General features: G+C 40.1%; 1 protein-coding gene across 1 annotated transcript in view; it reads right to left on the bottom strand.

Moving 5' to 3' along the window:
* Positions 1 to 5,765: 5,765 nt before the first annotated feature.
* Positions 5,766 to 18,118, bottom strand: part of MYO10 (myosin X) — a 219,613-nt gene continuing 207,260 nt past the window's right edge. The window contains exons 36-41 of the mRNA XM_075212913.1: positions 17,344 to 17,551; positions 15,776 to 15,912; positions 13,392 to 13,512; positions 10,652 to 11,104; positions 8,403 to 8,594; positions 5,766 to 6,808 (exon numbers count right to left, since the gene is read on the bottom strand). Of these exons, the coding sequence (XP_075069014.1) occupies positions 6,698 to 6,808; positions 8,403 to 8,594; positions 10,652 to 11,104; positions 13,392 to 13,512; positions 15,776 to 15,912; positions 17,344 to 17,551 (1,222 nt within the window). The 3' untranslated portion in view covers positions 5,766 to 6,697. The remainder of the gene's footprint in view (positions 6,809 to 8,402; positions 8,595 to 10,651; positions 11,105 to 13,391; positions 13,513 to 15,775; positions 15,913 to 17,343; positions 17,552 to 18,118) is intronic.

The raw sequence follows: 18,118 nt of genomic DNA, 5'->3' as shown, positions 1-18,118 counted from the left end.
TTTTATTTTTCATTATTTTAAGAGGACAATATTATTGAATTATTATGGTGGTACTATGAAGTGTCACATGTGTGCATCATAAATAATTATAGCCCTCATTAGCAAGAAAATACTATTGCCCAGTTAATATAACTATATATTCATATTTCCTCACAATATATAATACAATAATATTGAATGATTAATGTCAAAAAATTCCCCTTGTTACTTAGAAATAAATTTTGCCCCTTAATAAATAGTGATTGTCCTCATCATTTATATGTCCATTTATATGTCATTGTTGCCGTCTCTTATGGTCTGAATGGCAATATAGCCCAAACAGCATACAACAATCTCACCTCTCATAACCTCTTTTTTTCTGGTGGTTTTCTTGGTGTATTTGTCAAATAGCAGCTTAGTAAATTGGGTAGTTTGTATTTTGATCATGTTAAATATCAGGATGGTTATTTGTAAAGTGGTGGTTTGCTAATCTGTGGTTTTCAGCCTTTTAACTAGCAGTTTGGCCTTTAGTAAACCAGGCAGTTTTAAAACCACCGGGAAAAAATGCAAAAAACTGGCGGTTTCATCAAACCGCCCATTTGTAAATGTAGCCCTAGGTTAGCAGGAGAGAGGAGAGTGTGGCAAACTGTACATGTATTGTGTTAGCACAGTTCTCCCATTTAATTTTCATTTAGAGGCAACTTAGAGACACTTCGCACCATACATTCACTGCATACTAAATATCTCTGGCAAGCATACCAGTTCAGAATGTGGCAAATATAATAATGAAGTTAAAGATCCCAATTATTTTAAGAAAATATACATGGACACACCTTTGAAAATGTATAAAGTACTATAAATGGTGGCAAGATTTTAAGGTTAGATTTGGGGAGCACAACAGCAATATTCATAGGACTCATCATTTGTAGTCTCAGAATAAATGTGAAGAGTTAAACAGACAGTTTGATACTGCAGCATATTCCATTGCCCACAGGCATTCTGTTTGTTAATTTCATGTAATGGATATGAAAGCGATTATTATACTAACATCACTTTTTGTAACGTTCATCTTCGACACATTTAATCCCAATTGCCGTATCACTAAATAATTGATTCTTGCTGAATGCTATTTGTATCTGACCATTATTTAATTTACTGATATGGTAATACAAAAAGTATCCTTTTTCCTATTTTGTATTATATGACATTTATCAACACATGTGGTTCATTCTATTTCTAACGCCCATATGGATCTAGTATATACGGTGTTATTTTAATATTCACATTGTAGAGTAATAGGGGGTGCAGTTTAATTACATGTATGAGGACTTACACTTGATTTATTTTGCAGAGCTTAGGTTTTAATCCAATTGCATGTATATAAATGTGTTCCGTTATCTTTATTATTCATTTTCTCACCCTGCATTTGTAATGCACCAAAACACTGAAAAACTTGTAGCATTTGCGTCTAATGTTGCTACATCAGTTACTGGTGGAATTCATAAATTAGTCCTTTTAAATATATCTGTGCTACGCAACTAAGGGGGGAATTCAATTCCTCCCAAAGTACCGTTAAACATATTACCACGTTAAACATATTGCTCGCAGCTCAGGGAGCTGCGAGCAAAAAGCCGGCGTTAAAACTACCGTAATAACTGTATTTACATGCACTTTTACCATAATAACGGTAATAGTGCGCAGGCCGCGTTATTTTTTTAAGTAACGCGGCCAATTGAATTGCCTCCTAAGAGTCAGCTACATGTGTTTCATCTAGAACTCCTGCTCATTGACAAGTACATTGATAATAACAATTGTTTTACACAACACTACAAAAGACAAAAACAGCAGGAAGTCTCATATTTTACCTGAAACATAACTAAGTAATTGTGTTACTTTTCTTTTAAATAAGCATACACTATATGGAGAAAAGTATTTGGCCACACCTGTTAATTATTGAATTGAGGGGTTTCAATCAGAGCCGTTGCCAGAGGTGTATAAAATCAAGCACCTAGCCATGCAGTCTCCATTTGCAAATATTTGTGATACAAAATGGGTCATTCTGAAGAACTCAGTGACTTCAAGTATGGTACTGTGATAGGATGTCTGTCACTCACCGGACCGTGAGTGCCTCTTCCCGGACATTTAGGAACCGTGGCCGTCCTCCATCCTGAGGGTCTGCGCATGCGCAGCCCTTTCCTATACTTCAGTGTATGTCCCTTTAACTCAATTGGCAGATCAGGCAACACTCCCTATATTAAGCACCTGTGGTCAACACCACGTTGCCTGATCTTGGAGTCTCATTTCCTATGAGTCTCTGAAGGTGTTCCTGTATTCCTCGTGTTTTCAGCGCTGCTGATTCCTGTGGTTTCCAAACCACTTCTACCGCTGTGGTTCCCATACCACTTCTACCATCATCTGTATCATCGTGACTGTTAGCTGATTCCTATCCGCTGCCTCCGTGCACTACAGTCTTCCAAACCACTTCAACGCTATTACTTATCATTGTGACTGTTTGCTGATTCCTATCCGCTGCCTCCGTGCACTACAGTCCTCTAATCCACATCACGCTATTATATTTCACTGTGACTGTTTGCTGGTTCCTACCCGCTGCCTCTGTGCACTCCAACCGTTACTTTACATCCACTCACCTGTTCCTCATCAAGTCCGTGAGCTAATTCCTATCCGCTGCCTCCGTGCACTACAGCCTCCAGCCTACAACTCGCCTGTGTTCATTATCGTGACTGTTAGCTGATGTCTATCCGCTGCCTCCGTGCACTACAGCCTCCAGCCTACAACTCGCCTGTGTTCATCATCGTGACTGTTAGCTGATGTCTATCCGCTGCTTCCGTGCACTACAGCCTCCAGCCTACAACTCGCCTGTGTTCATGATCGTGACAAGTTAGCTGATTCCTATCCGCTGCCCCTGTGCACTGCAGTCTCTTCTCAGCTCTCCTGTGTTTCCTCGAGACTGCTGCTCTCATTGCCATTTGCTACTCTTCGTGATCAACAGCTCCTGGTCTACTCTGCTCTCCCGTGTTCCATCGCTACTGACAACTATTGGTTGCTACGGGTTACCTCCGTGTACCGCAGAGTCCTGCTGCTGCTGACCGCGCTATCACCCATCTACTGCTGATCCGCTCTCCACGCCTTCACGTGTCCCGCAGGTCTACCCTCCTGTCAGCATTGGATTTATATCTCATCAACTACTCCTCTGCTGGATCATCTCCACTCTCCTGGGTCCTCCTTGAGTCCAGTTCCACGTGTTATTGATTCCTGTGGATTCGTGTCCCTGTTGGTCTACTTATCTGTGCGCTGCACCTACTAGACCGCTGCCTCAACTATCCTGGGACTTCTCATCCAGCCGGCCTCCTGCCGCTCAGGTATCGCTGCACTCCTATCTGACTGCCTGCTTCTGAACCACGGTATGCATACTTCTCATTGACTGTGCTGGTGTATTGCATATCTTGCTGGACTGTGTTGGTTCTCCTCTGGAGTCTGCTATCCGCTGAGTCTATTGCCATCATTGACTGTGTTAACTTGTGCTGGACTACTTCAAGAGACTTTCTATATTTGCAGACCTGTTCAGTCATTTATATATATTGTGCATGTTACTGTGGATCGTATATAAGGTGCCTGTGTATATCCTGTGTTGCAGTCTCTCCCCGTGCACCTCCTCACATATATATTCAGTGGTACAACGTGCTAGTAGCAGACCACTGATCCCTGCTTCCAGTATCACCTGTTCCAGTATCCTCCCACATAGCAGTGGTACAACTTGCTATCGCAGACCACTGACTCTCCGGATACCTCCACTTGGATTCCATTCCTTCACTCAGACAGCGGTACAACTTGCTATCCGCAGACCGCTGACTCTCATCACCTCCTCGTTTCTGTTGGACATTCCTCCTCACTATAGCAGTGGTACAACTTGCTACCGCAGACCACTGACTACCCTCACGTGTCCTTTGTCCATACAGTTCCTCGTGTATTTCTACATCCATATTACCAGTGCTGCTAGTCATAGACTTTCCTGAGCATCTCATCATCTGCTGCTTCCTGGTCCGTGATCACCCAGCTACCAGAGTACCCTATTACCATCTACATTGCTCTGGTAAGCCTACCACCTGGTGATCCCTGGGTAAAGACTCCTAGTGCCCGTGACAATGTCACCTTTGCAATAAGATGGTTCATGACATTTCATCTCAGCTGGATATTCCACGGGCAACTGTAAGTGATATTATTAGAAGGTGGAAGCGTTTAGGAACAATAGCAACTTAGCCAAGAAGAGGAAGACCATTTAAAATCACAGAGCGGGGTCAATGACTGCTAAGGCGCATGATGTACAACTTCCACTGGCATTAATGTAAACACAAAAACTGTGCAGTGGGAGCTTAATGGAATGGGTGTCCATGGCCAAGCAGCTGCATGCCAGCCTCACATCACCTAGACCAATGCCTAGTGTCAGATGGAACGGTGTAAAGCACACCGACACTGGACTGTGGAGCAGTGGAAACTTGTTCTGTGGAGTGACAAATCATGCTTCTTTCTTTGGCAGTCAGAGGGGCGTGTCTGAGTTTGGTGGATGCCGGGAGAAAGTTACCTGCCTGACTGCATTATGCCAACTGTGAAGTGTGGTGGAGGAGGGATAATGGTATGGGACTATTTGTCAGGGTTTTGGCTAGGCCCCTTACGTCCAGTGAAGGGCAATCTTAATGCTTCAGCATACCAAGTCATTTTGTACAATGCTATGCTTCCAACTTTGTGGCAACAGTTTGAAGAAGGCCTTTTTCTATTCCAACATGACTGTGCCCCAGTGTAAAAAGCAAGGACTACAAAGACATTGTTTGATGAGTTTGGTGTGGAAGAACTTGACTGACCTGCACAAAGCCCTGACCTCAACCCCATCGAACACCCATGGGATGAACTTGAACGGAGATTGCGAGCCAGGCCTTCTTGTCTATCATCAGTGCCTGACCTCATGAATACTCTACAGCAGGCCTGTCCAACCTGCGGCCCTCCAGGTGTTGTGAAACTACAAGCCCCAGCATGCTTTGCCAGTAGACAACCTGTTGATAGCTGGAAGGGCATGCTGGGACTTTTAGTTTCACAACATCTGGAGGGCCGCAGGTTGGACAGGCCTGCTCTACAGAATGAATGGACAGAAACACTCCAACATCCTGTAGAAAGCCTTCCAAGAAGGGTGGAAGCTCTGATGGCTGCAAAGGGGATCCAACTCCATATTAAAGTATATGTATTTGAAAACATGTCATGTCATTACCGTCCCTTTAGGTGTAATGGTCAAGCGTCTGAATACTTTTGTCCATATAGTAGTATATTTATACAGTATCTCCACTGCTGCACTCAGCTAAAATTACCTATTACCTTCTGGATAAATCAGATAATTTTTACACAGATATGGGCTGCCTGGCTCTTTCACGAAAGACAAATAACTCCCCCCCCCCCAACTACTCCCTGACCATCTATCTTTTCTGCAGCTCCTCCACCCCCTACTCCTGCAGAGCCTCCTTGTTGAACACAAAATGATAGTCAAGAAAAATGGTTTGTATTGAAAAAAGGAGGCCATGCAGGAGTAGATCAACAACCCCGGCCCCTACACACACATCTTCACAGTTTCATCATAGATGTCTGTTTGGGTTCTTGATCTATTTTTATTTTTTTAAAAACTGAACTGTCAGTTATATTATTTCTATGCTTAATATTCTGTTATGAATTTGTTATGTTACAGATGTCTGCTGAAAATAAAAAAAACAACCTTCACACAAATCCACAATGCATAAAGTATTTTATTGACAATTGTAATGAATTACACTGAAGCAAACCTTTCAACATATACCATTTCCATTGCAGGATACAGACTTGACACTTACCACTAGGTGGTGTAATATTTTACTTCATATTAAAACTTTCCATACAAAAATAAAGCATTCACCTTTACCTATTTACAAGCACTTTCTCAGTGTTATTATGGCAAAAAAGTATCAAGTAAGAAAACATTTGTAGACCAAGTGCTACCAAAATATTTAAAGTATCTTCATAATAAGGCAGTTTATAAATACTGTTGATTGTTCTATTAACTATGTAATCTCTTAATTTAAAATACAGCAGATAGAGGATGTATACTGGCTACAGAGTAATACACGATGGTAGGATTGGAATTGTAACATTACTGACATTTGAACTTTATTGAAACACACATACAACAAACTTTAAGAATCACATATAACTGAACAATGAAAACATACATGCACCATTGCACATCATTATTCCCTTCTCATACTCAGAATAAAAATAGAATTTACATGACTCAAATATTCACACAAAGCAAAGCAAATATACTAAGGGACAAGTAAAACGCTTGTTGCCTCACAAACAGGTCCACAGAGAAGGCTGCCTGCAGCTCTCCAATACTTTATTTTTATTGAGGATACCAGGTGGGAGGAGTTTTTCACTTGGCTTGTGAGTGAATCCAGATTGAAGGCACATCACTCTGTATTAAAGGAAGGGTATTGTAATCTAAGGCAATTGTCAATGTGAAGTAGACAGGCTTTGGGGATCTTGCTGGCAGTTTAAATATTTTAGGCACTGAATCATCCTGACAGCCTAGTCAGGAGCTGAGAAATGTCCAGGTAGTTACCATTGAAGCACCTTTTGCTTATAACTGAGACAGGTAGCAGGCGATATGTGAGAGGCACGGTTTTCACCTAGAACTTCCCTGGCTCCCGTGGCTGCTTTCTGACCGTGTGGTGCTGTACCTCTTCTTTACTATCATGCTAATGTACGCCTTCATCAGCTTCGCAATATCTACCACCTTAATCAGGGAGACAAAAGAGGACAAAATATCCTGTTTATTATTCAGTATTTGGTTTCATGGCCAAATATCCGGGAAAAAAGACATCAGCATGACATCTTTACTATGTATTTTTACATTTAAATGTATGTAGTTGTTACAAAATAGAATGATTGGAAATGTCATAGGTGTCATTTTCGTGACACAAATATGTTTTTTGCTGTAAAACTAGCAGATAATGTCTGAATCACAACCATTGTATTTTTGAGATTATAACAGAGACATTTAGGAGACAAAAATCACCCCACATTGTGAAATGTATTCAAATACTTTTTATTTTATAAATGGCAGCCAAGGTACGGCATTCATCATGTGGTTTGCCACAAAAAAGACAAGTCCACAGCAACCAGCAACATTATTATAATGTACCATTGCAGAAAGGAAATATTTAACTTACATGAAGGGTTTGTCATTGGTTTCAATTTCTGAAGTTTGGTTTCTATTTCTGCTATATATATAGATATACGAGAAACTGGCAATGTTTTCCAAATAAATAGATTCCTGGGATTAAAAATATTAACCTGCACTTTGTGCAAGTCACCGATATTCAGCGACTTTGCTGGGGAAATTTGAAGCGGCAATAAAAGCTATTGCCACTTTAAATTTCCCCTGTAAAGTCACTGAATATCTACAACTTGCAAAAAGCGCAGGTTAATACATTTACCACCTGGTTTTCACAACTAATTTTCTTCACAGCACAACTTTGGAGTAAATTCCAATAGTGCCAGTACAGGTAAAGTTATAAAATGCATCTGTCAATTTTTCTCTTACTTTAAGTTTGTTAGAAGTACTTTTCCTGTGTTCATATTTACAGTATGTTGCTTTATAAGTGATAAGCTGTGACATACAGGTTATACTTAAAATTAACATTACGAAATGACTTCAACTCAGCATGAGTTGCCCTGCATGTCATTTATACGTAGTGATTCAATCCAGGACTCCCAATGTTCAATGCGTTTGTACATAGGGCGAGCTTGCACTCATTTCTGCACCTCCCTACCTAGAGATAGCATCATAGGGCCTGAGTCATATAAGAGAGCAAGGCAAAAAAAGGAGTAAATTTGATCCTGGACAAAACCATGTACAATGCAAGGGGTGCAAATTAGTTTATTATTTTGCACATAAAGAAAATACAAATACTTAATAACTTTATCTCTACACTCAAATTTAAAGTTGATCTAAAACATGTCCTACCCTAACTATAAATCTGTTCCCACATTTTAAGTTGACCTCCCCCCTCCAATGCAACATGGTTTTGCCAAAATACAAAGTTACTCATTGGTTTTGCTTTGCTCTCCTTAATGACTCAGGCCCACAGTGTGAATACAATAAATTCTGTGCTGTAAACACTACAAGGAAACATGTTATGGCATATGTGCTCTTAGCTATAGCATTGGCATAATGCTGGTTGGATTATGTTCTTCATACAAAGACAAAATTAACATCCCACAGTTTTTTGCTAATGAATGTTTAAATATGTAACAGTATGCCTTCTCATTCCAACAACCTATTACATTTTACATTTGTGTTTGGACACGTTCCACGTACAACTTACCGCACTGGTTTCAAAGAGAAGTTCCCTCTCATCAACAACTATCTTGTAAGTATTGGCAAGTGGAGCACCAAAAGAAAGGATATGTTCATAGTGAAACACTTCCAAAGGTCTGCCTTCTCCTCTTTTGTAGACAGAAACTGCCTCAACGCTCACACCCAGCCACAGCTCTTGTGGAAATCCACCTTCTTTGCACTGAAGAACAAGCAGATTAGGAGAAAATGTGAGAATTTCAAGGGATTTTTCTGGGAATGCTGTATATATTACTTACTGGAGAACATCATGACATATTTTGCAGCCATCATTTAACTAACTACTCTTTAAAAACATTTGGGGGTAAATGTATCAAGGTCCGATTTTTTCAGCGTTTTAAAATTGCAGCAAATCGTGGCTGACAACCCGCGATTTTAGTCCCAAAGTCGCCAGATGTATTAAACTGCAATTTTTACTCTGATCTTAAAAATTGCTGCGATGTCAAACACTCCTGTGTTTAGCAAACTCTCCCATGTTGTCCTTATCTAGCTGCAAGATTAGTAAACACATCACTGTTACACTGTCCCTGCCTATTCAGCCGGAGGTCCGGCAGCTGTCAAATGTTTAATAATAGATAAAAGTTTATTAAAAAAAAAGCGTGGGGTCCCCCCGCCCGGCCACTATTAACCCTAGTGCTGCCAGCCTACTGCTGGTTACGTGAAAATCAGGGGGAAAATTTTCGTAAAGACCAGCACTAGGCAAACCAGTCGGGGTGGGTGGCGCTATAGCAGGGGGACACGCGGCAGGGGTCCCCCTGCCATAATGACAGACCAACTCATCACAGCGTGGGAAATCCCCATAGAGTAGAAATAGACCTCGTGGCCGGATTCTATTCAGTCACGTCGGTCTGCTTGTACACTGTACATGCAGAAACTGGCGTCGTTGGTAAACTGGGTTTTTTATTTTTTTCAAGCATGTTCCGGATTACAAATATGGGGCCCTTCTGGCTGAAGACTGCAAGCAACAAGGGGGGCTTTTTGCCCAAGAAGAACAGAAGACATTTACAAGCAGGACTTTGGAATTGCAAATTTATTTGGTACATGGTTTTCAAGCATTTTTGGATTAAAAGCTGCTGACGAAAGAAGAAGAAATCTGATTGGTAAGTATTTTGGGGTTTTCTTATTTCTAATAAATATATGTGGTATTAATGAGGGTGTGTATTGTTTTTATAGGGGTTTTATTATTTTTAATAAAATTATGTGGTTTGAATGAGGGAGTAGTGGTTTCATTAATTTTTTGATTTGTGGAACTACAGATACTCAGCCAGACCCCGGATGTCAGGGCATGTTGGCACTTGTGGTTCTCAAAGTGCCAGCATGCCCTGGCTGCCACGGGTATGCTGGTGCTTGTATTTATACAAGCATCGGCATGCCCACAGTTTATGGCAGCCTGGGCTTGCTGGGACTTGTAGTTCCATAAAACAAAATGGCATCTTTTTGTTTTGTTTTTTTTAACTATATAATCGCCCTTTATTACCCTACATCCACCACCCAGGGGTGTAGGAAGAGCCCTAGTGCTTTCAGCACTGGGTTGGCAGACCCCACTACCTAGGGAAGCCAGTCCAGCGCTGAACAGCCTGGGGTAGGTTAGTCATTATGGCAGGGGGACCCCTGATGCGTGTCCCTCTGCTACAGTGCCACCCACCCCGGCTGGTTTGCCTAGTGCTGGTTATGTGAAAATCGGGGGGACCCCACGCAAATTTTTCCCCCGATCAGCAGTAGGCTGGCAGCACTAGGGTTAATAGTGGCCGGGCAAATGGACCTTACGCTTTTTTATTTTAAAACTTTTATCTATTTTAACACTTTTGAAAGGTGCTGGGACCTCCGGCTGTATAGACAGGATAGTGTAACAGTGATGTGTTTACTAATCACGCTGCTAGGATGCAACATGTAGTATTTAGTGATTTTTAAAGCAAACTCAGGAGAGTTTGCTTAATCGCAGCTTCATACATCTGAGACTTGTAAAGCCGGAGTGGCAAACAGTCGGGACTGTGATCTTTATCGATTTTGGAAATAGCGATTTTGACAGAAACACAACTCTGGCAATTTTACATGAAGTCTCAGGTTCATACATCAGCGAGTTTCCACTCTCCCGAGAAAATCGCTGGATTTGCAAAATCGCGCCTTAATATATTTACCCCTTGGAAGCATATTTTTTGTTTGCAAAAATTCTGTACAAGTAAGTGTACCACACACCATTTAATAAAACAATAATCTCACCTCAACATCAAATAGTGTTGATCCATAGCCAGGCCATTCTTTTATCAAAGTCATGTATTTTGTAATACACTGATCCGGTTGCATGCCCTGTAACTTCTTCCACTTGTCAATAATATTGGTTCTGGCTGACATCACCTCTTCTTTCACCCACATGTCCAGCATTTGCTCCTCTTCAACCTTCTGTTTACTTACAGAGCCACTTCTGAAGCTTCTCCTTAAGGTCCCTTCTAAGAAGCTAGACCTCTTCCTTTCAGACCTTTCAAACGGTGTGGCCACTTTGGTGGATTGGGTAATGCGAGACTTCAGTTTCTGCATGGGGTAAAAATCATCCATCTCTGGCACGTTAATATGAAGGCTGTAGTCTCCATGTGAGTACTGTAACCTTAAAGCTGCCAGAACCTGTAGAGTTTCTTCAGGTGCTGGGTAGTGGCCCCGAATAACAGCTTGGTGTGCCTGAGACAAGAAGGATATTAGATCACCAAATTATGTAGATCAAATAATTAAATACCTTATATAAAAAAAATGTATATTATATATCATCCCTTATAATAAGAGTAAGATCCATGTTTTCAACTTAACACTGTTATGCAGATGTACATAAACCCTTTCAAAAGACAAATTATAAATCTACATATGTATATGCATCTAATTTATGCCAAGTTTCTTCTATATGAGAAAAACCAAGGTAAGAAGGTAAGGAAACTTAGACTTAACAACAACATTGCAGCACCTCTGCTACAGGTAATTGTAAAAATAAGGCTGTGCTGATAATCTGCAGTTCTGCCTGTGACCTGAACTCCTGGTGGAGCTGTGCAGCACAAAAGGACTATCTGGACACTATGCATGTTTATTGTACCTGTTTATATAAGGCAGCTAGGCCTGCCACATGTTCCCAGAATACGGATACGTTGTCATGCATGCCTGTAATGCATTCCTAATGCTGCTTATGTCTGATTACCTGCGCGTATACTGCCTTACTATTTTTATGTGGAAACAAAATCTGTATGACCCATGCTTGCTTACTTTTCCTACCTCACTTGCAGGAAATGCTGTGGCAAGGGAGGAAAGGAAAGGTGAGCGGAGCTTGATGACATTATACATATTGCGACCATTGTGTAGTATATCTAATGACTGATTGTTATTTTCTGTTGAATTTATGTATGACAATGTGAATATTTTATGTAACCTTGTAATGTAATCTCAACTTATGCTTTGCTAGATGACATGAGTTTGAACTTATGCAAGTGTCATTAATCTGTTGAAAATAGCCAGACCAGGAAGAGATAGGATCTTGGAGAAATTTGAGGGCCCAAAGTTGTAAACCATATAGCCACTTAAGCAGAACAAGCAGATGTGAGAACTCAAGGTCCTGTGAACATACCCGATCTCCAGACATCCCTAGCTCACTTTGAAAGCCCTGTGACATTTGGGAGATCAATCTGTCCTTATTGACAGCTAAACTCCAAAGGTGGGGGGTGAGAGCTATGTGGAAAAAGGTTTAAAATCTTCTGACTTAGATAATATAGTGTGCATTTTCATGAGGCGGTCTATCAAGACTGAAATGTCTCATAATTCTCAATTGTGTTCCCTCACACACCAGGTCTTAACTAGCAAGTAGTGACTCTGGTTTTATTTCCTATTTTATTTTCTGAAACTTATTTGTGTAATATATTGTATGTCTTGTTATTCATTTTTGTAACTAAGCCTTGGAACCATTTTTAAGATTAAATAAATTTAATCTAGTGTGTTCTCCATGATTCTTTGTGAACTTACGAAGCCCAGGGGGGCTCATGCTACATGTGTATGTGATTTAACTGTGAAACATTAATAAGTGGTTTTGGTGAACGTAAGGACACCTTAATAAATCCTCCTTTGTGGTGTCAAAAAACGTGTATTCATTGCTAAGTGAGTAAGGTGACGCCAGTCACGGCCAGCTGTTCAGATTGCTGTATCTGGGACAGGCTGGGCATTTGGGACACGCATCATAAAATGGATAGGACAATCACATTATCAAGCACTGGGCACTTCAGTAAACACCTAGGGGCATATTCAATTAGGAGCGATGTTCCTCCGAACATTGCGGTTGTGCATGTTTTCTGGTACCCCAACATTGCTGATTTCTCCTTGCACCCCTGTAGGGGACCTAGAGAAATCTGCAGTGTTACATCGCTGCGGAGTACCTTCCCGATCGTTCCAGAGGCACTCCGCGGCTAATTGAATATGCACTCTAGTGGCATGATGATGTTGTGAATTTCATTATCCCACCCCTACCTCTTCATGCTTATTCAGATGCCCACGCACTAGATAATTTGTGTCATGTCTCCGCTCACTTTGCAGGAGGTAAGTGCTTTCCGGGTGAATTGCCTGCTCCTTTTGGAGTCTGGGACATCTCCTTCTAATTTTGGAGTCTCCTGGACATTCCGCTAGAGTAGGCAACTTGGGTATGAACTGGCTTAGTTCTGACTACCCGCTCCGTGTTAAAACCTAGCGTTCACTTGACTACATACTATTGTGTATAACCTGGCTTACGTTTGACCTAGATTGGCTACTGCTTGGATTTGTGCTGCTACTATAAACAAAGAAGTATTTTATTGCACCTTTAATTTGTATGTTTCCTTTCACTAAATATGGTACCGTACAACAGAGAACCCTTATGCTTAACAGTGTTACGCATGAACATAAAAGCCATAAAGGAAACATATAGACTGTGTTTTAAAGAAAAAAATATTTGGTTTTTCACCTGCTCAAACATGAATACGTATTCAACACTGTCTTTTGGCACGCGTTCTGTGTCCAAGAAGCAATAAAGTTTAAAGTAGAATTTCCATGGTCTATCTCCTTCTTCGGCATCCACTGCCACTCTATGACAAAAACACAGAAAATAAGATTAAGTGTGGTTGGATCACTTATTAATAACGTATTGCATAAATTTACTTCAAATAGTGGCACAGTGTGCCTTTGTATAGCAGTGCAAATGTACTGATTTTTGTATTAGAAATGTATTGCTTTCTGATGCAGCATGCATATGTTGGAGGAAATATGTTTTTGTAAGTCAGGAAGAAAGAAAATCCCATGCTAATTAGGCCTTTTCCTTTGTGAGTGACCAAGACCTCTTTTAGCCTGAATGCACATGAGGGGGTTGTTAGAATTCCATCCTGTGTCTTAGAGAGATAGGAAACCTAACAGCAAGTAATTTAGGGAATCACAGATTGATGTAAATTTTGTTAACTTTAAATTGCATATTTAGATAATATATTACATCCTGATGCTAATCAGTGCATACAATATCTCAGACAAGTAGGAAAGGGTCTGGTTTACCTCCTGCCAACATGTGCATCAGAAACAGTATCTTGTGACCAACAGATAAGAGCTTACACTCTAATCCGCTCCCCAGTTGTCTTGTGTTAAACCCAGAGTCCCTGTGTCAACACTTTGTCCGCTATCCAGCAGTACTGATCCATAGTAAGTGGTTAAGAGGTACCAGCCAACCCACAGCAAAGAGGCACTGTAGAAGCCATACCAGCTACTCCAAAAGTAAGTGGTTCTAGGAACCACAAAGGAGCCTACTGGTGGCAGAGAGATTCTCCTATGACTACTGCGCAGTTGGAATTCGCAGTTGGCGAGTGTCTGGTGGCAAGGTGACACCAGTAGGTGAGGTCAGTAACAGTCAGTTACCGACGGTGAGAAAGAAACCCAGATAAATTGTGCAGGAAGAACATCCAGTCTCCTTCATTCTCCAACAGACCAGGTGGCGAAGTAAGCCCATCCGGTCACATTACCTATTAAATTTCTCTTACAAATGCTTGATGATGTCAATATAAGATCCGATAAGGATGGTGTACCAGCAAAGGAATACTGTTCTGACCACTCAACCAAAGTATGGAGGGCAAAACAACACCTGTTAGGCCATATCGTTGCCTGGAAAATACAAATATTAAAAATAAAATAAATGTGTTGTGATGGGGTCAACTTAGCTCCTGGACCTCAGTTGATTTGCTTTGTGTTCATTGTTGGCAGGTCTGACCCTGTTTAACTGGCACAATATCAGAGTGCTGGACAATATTTGCACCAAACCGTGATGGTTTTTGCCAGATTCAATATGTCTGGCAACACTATCTCAGAGGTTTGCAGTTTTTTTTCATTCCAGAACTATTTTATGTCTGCGAAGCTTTAAAACCCATGGTTCAGTGTTTAATAAAGTCATTTATTTTAATTAGTTATTATGGACACAAATTGAAAATATTTTTGTTACTATAAAAATAAGAAATTGAAGTCAAAATAATATGAAACTGATACTATATTAGTTGATAATACACAACATATTTACATATTTACATTAGATGAACTCAGGAGGACGCCTAGAGCTGGCCACCCCAGGGATTTATATTAAACACACTTTAGCTGACAATGGGCAAAATGGAGTGTTTAATAATTTAACTTGAGCAATCATGCACACTTCTTCCCTACTATAGTGTCAGTGATAGGTTGGGAGTGTGGCATCGAGCAGTGATATCGCAGCTCCACGCTCCCAGCATGTCAATGAAAAAGAGCAGCCGGCAGCAGCACTTAGACTAACAAAGCCTGAGTTAGGTAGCATTCAGAGGGAGCGGGCCTGAGCAGGAGAGGCGATTACTTTCCACTGGCCACTTACCACCGGCCACTGTAAAAAATCAAAGTGATTCATGCTTTAGGTCCTGACCCATAGGTTAAGAACCCTGCACTAGTTAATAAAAATATGTTAATAATAAGGATCAAGAATATTGAATTATCACAAAGTGCAAGATAAATTGTATGGGTCTTTCATATATTCACAGACAATTAAATACACAGTGAAGAGAAAAAAAATATTACATGGTATAATATGGCAACAAGTATAACAACAAAGTGAGTTACATACTTCTATACTTGCTAAAACAAAAGCTCAATGCAACCAATCAGTTTCTACTGTTTGTATTACTAAGATGATGCAATACAAAACAGTTGAATATCCAAAATTTGACAGTGAAACGTATAAAATGAGCATTTCATGGAGAACACATCCAAATAGAAAGTTCATCTAACAAACTCAGTACAATACCTGTTGTACAGTGTAAGAGAATGTTGTGCATGCACAGTAACACTTACCTTTCAAACTTGGCTAATACATCTGCCACAACAGTTCTGCTTTCAATGGCTTTATCTGTGACCCCATTGTATTCAAAAAGTGCAAACATATTTCTGCTGTCTTCCATGGCAAGGCCCCGAATCAACTTCTCTACAACCTAGAAACACACAAATCGGTTTTCCTGATGATTGGTAGATAAGTATATACTGAGTAAGAACCATCCATAATATTGTTAATGTATATAAATATCTGTTAATGTAAACATAATTTACAAAAAAACAGGACTATTGGGCCACAATCTCCTTCCTTACTACCAACAACCTTTCCTGACCATGTAACAGTTGGATTGTTAATTGAATCTTGTGTTCGGGACTGTTTGAGCTGTGCCAATGTGGGAGGGTGGGTGGACTGTACAATGTGGCTGGATAGATATGTGGATTGGAGATAAGAGTTCTCTCCAATGAGGTTTGGGGATCTGCAAAGTGTAGCTAGGGGGTTCAGGATTGAATCTGGTGCATATGCACAATGTGACTAAGGAGTCTATAGAATATGCCTGGGTCAGGTGGTCTGTGTAATGAGGCTCTGGAGGTTTAGCAATAGTGATAAGTGCTCTGTCCAATGGAGCTGGGGGATCTGCAAAATGTGGCTAAGGGGTCCAAGTAATATCTGAATGGGGGTCTCTGTGCAGTATGGGGGACTGGTGGTTCTATGTAAAATTACACCCCTACCTAGGACTCCATCAGGCCTTGACACTGTAAGTTGATTTTCCCTAATGATTTCTCCAATTTCCACATTGCTGAGCTTTGAAAGGAAAAATGACCCTTTGTAATTTTTGCTTTCACACTATAAAATAGGTATTTGTTTAATTTTAGGCCTCTTGGAAAAGTTTTCTAACAAGGTCAGGTGCTTACTTGGATATCACACTCACAGTTGCTTTCATAATTACATATTTGTGTTGTGAAAGTTTCTTTGATTTGCTAATGATCACATTTGCCTGTAAATTAAACTAATGCCTAAAATGTATTTGAGCCTATTAGCAGATCATTAACATTGTCAATCAGTAACTTTCCCTTGCACGCCTCATTTAAAGTTAAATGACTAAAATTATGGAATATTTTGTTATTAAGCAGACAAGTGTGTAATTTAAAGTGAGCTTATGCAATCTCAATTCGCCAGTTAGTATGTCTTAACACTGATGTTGGTCCTCATCAGTGTGTGTTTAGACTTGTGCTTATGGGGCAAATGATAACTTTTCAGTTCAGTTGAACCTACTGTAGCTTTTAAACATAATTTGAGAAATAATGATCATGCTTTTAGCTTTCTTTTCAAGAATTAAAACTAACACATGCTTCCATGAACATACCGCAGGTGAAAAATGCTAATTAACTGTAAAAGTTCAAATATTCTGATTGCTTTTCAGATACAGTATGTATTTAAATGCTCATTTGAAATGAACATGCTGCTTGCATAAGTTTCTGTCAACAGCTCAAATTAAGAACATAATTAGGAGTGTTAATGACTACATCCCCTTGTTAGTCTTCACTGGGACTAGATAGTATGGGAAGATTGGCCAATTGCTGGGTCTCACCTCGCCAGCTGTGGTGTGGGAGTTGATTGTGATCTTGCAAGCTCCCCCACCATGGCAGTATACAGTGGTTGTAATTTCCTGCCTGTTAATTAAGGCTTCAATTTCTTCTCGAGATGGCACAAATTCCCTGCATTTGGTTTTCTTCAGTGACTCGTAGATAAATGCAGCATACTTCTCCATTTCTGAGCCTTGATAGTGTTCTCGTATTCTACAAATTAAGAAAAAAAATACACAGAATACTAGTTGGTCTATAATGTGATTAAGTGAGCAAATAAACACTGACACATTGCTGTGGAGTTCAATAATGCAAATAAAAAAGCACCACATTTCTGAAACACAGACTTCTGGCAGCCTTGAACATTTAAATGGAATACCCAGAAAAAAGGAAACTTTATCCTACACTGATGAACTCTAATAAGACAGATTCTATCTCAGAACTAATCTGTGACATGCTCTAAAATGCCAGCAATTACTCAAAATTGTGGTTGACTGTGCTCAAGAAATGGAGTTGTGTATTCACATACAATATATCAGCTTTGGTTGGTGTACCTACTCTTGTGTACCATGTATTGGGTTTTAAAGAATAAAAAAATTCCAATTGATCCAAGAGCTTCAATCAACACAATTAAGCATTTTGTGGATTTCTTGTCTAAAGACCAATCGTTCCTAGGCTCGGTTAATTCATACATGAAGGATATTTAGCTAAACATATTGATAAGCCTTTCTTAGATAGTCTGTATATAATAATACAGACTAATGATGTTCCATCAGTATA

Source organism: Mixophyes fleayi, chromosome 5, assembly GCF_038048845.1.
Source record: "Mixophyes fleayi isolate aMixFle1 chromosome 5, aMixFle1.hap1, whole genome shotgun sequence".
Lineage (NCBI taxonomy): Eukaryota > Metazoa > Chordata > Amphibia > Anura > Limnodynastidae > Mixophyes > Mixophyes fleayi.
This window is presented reverse-complemented; position numbering and strand designations above follow the sequence as displayed.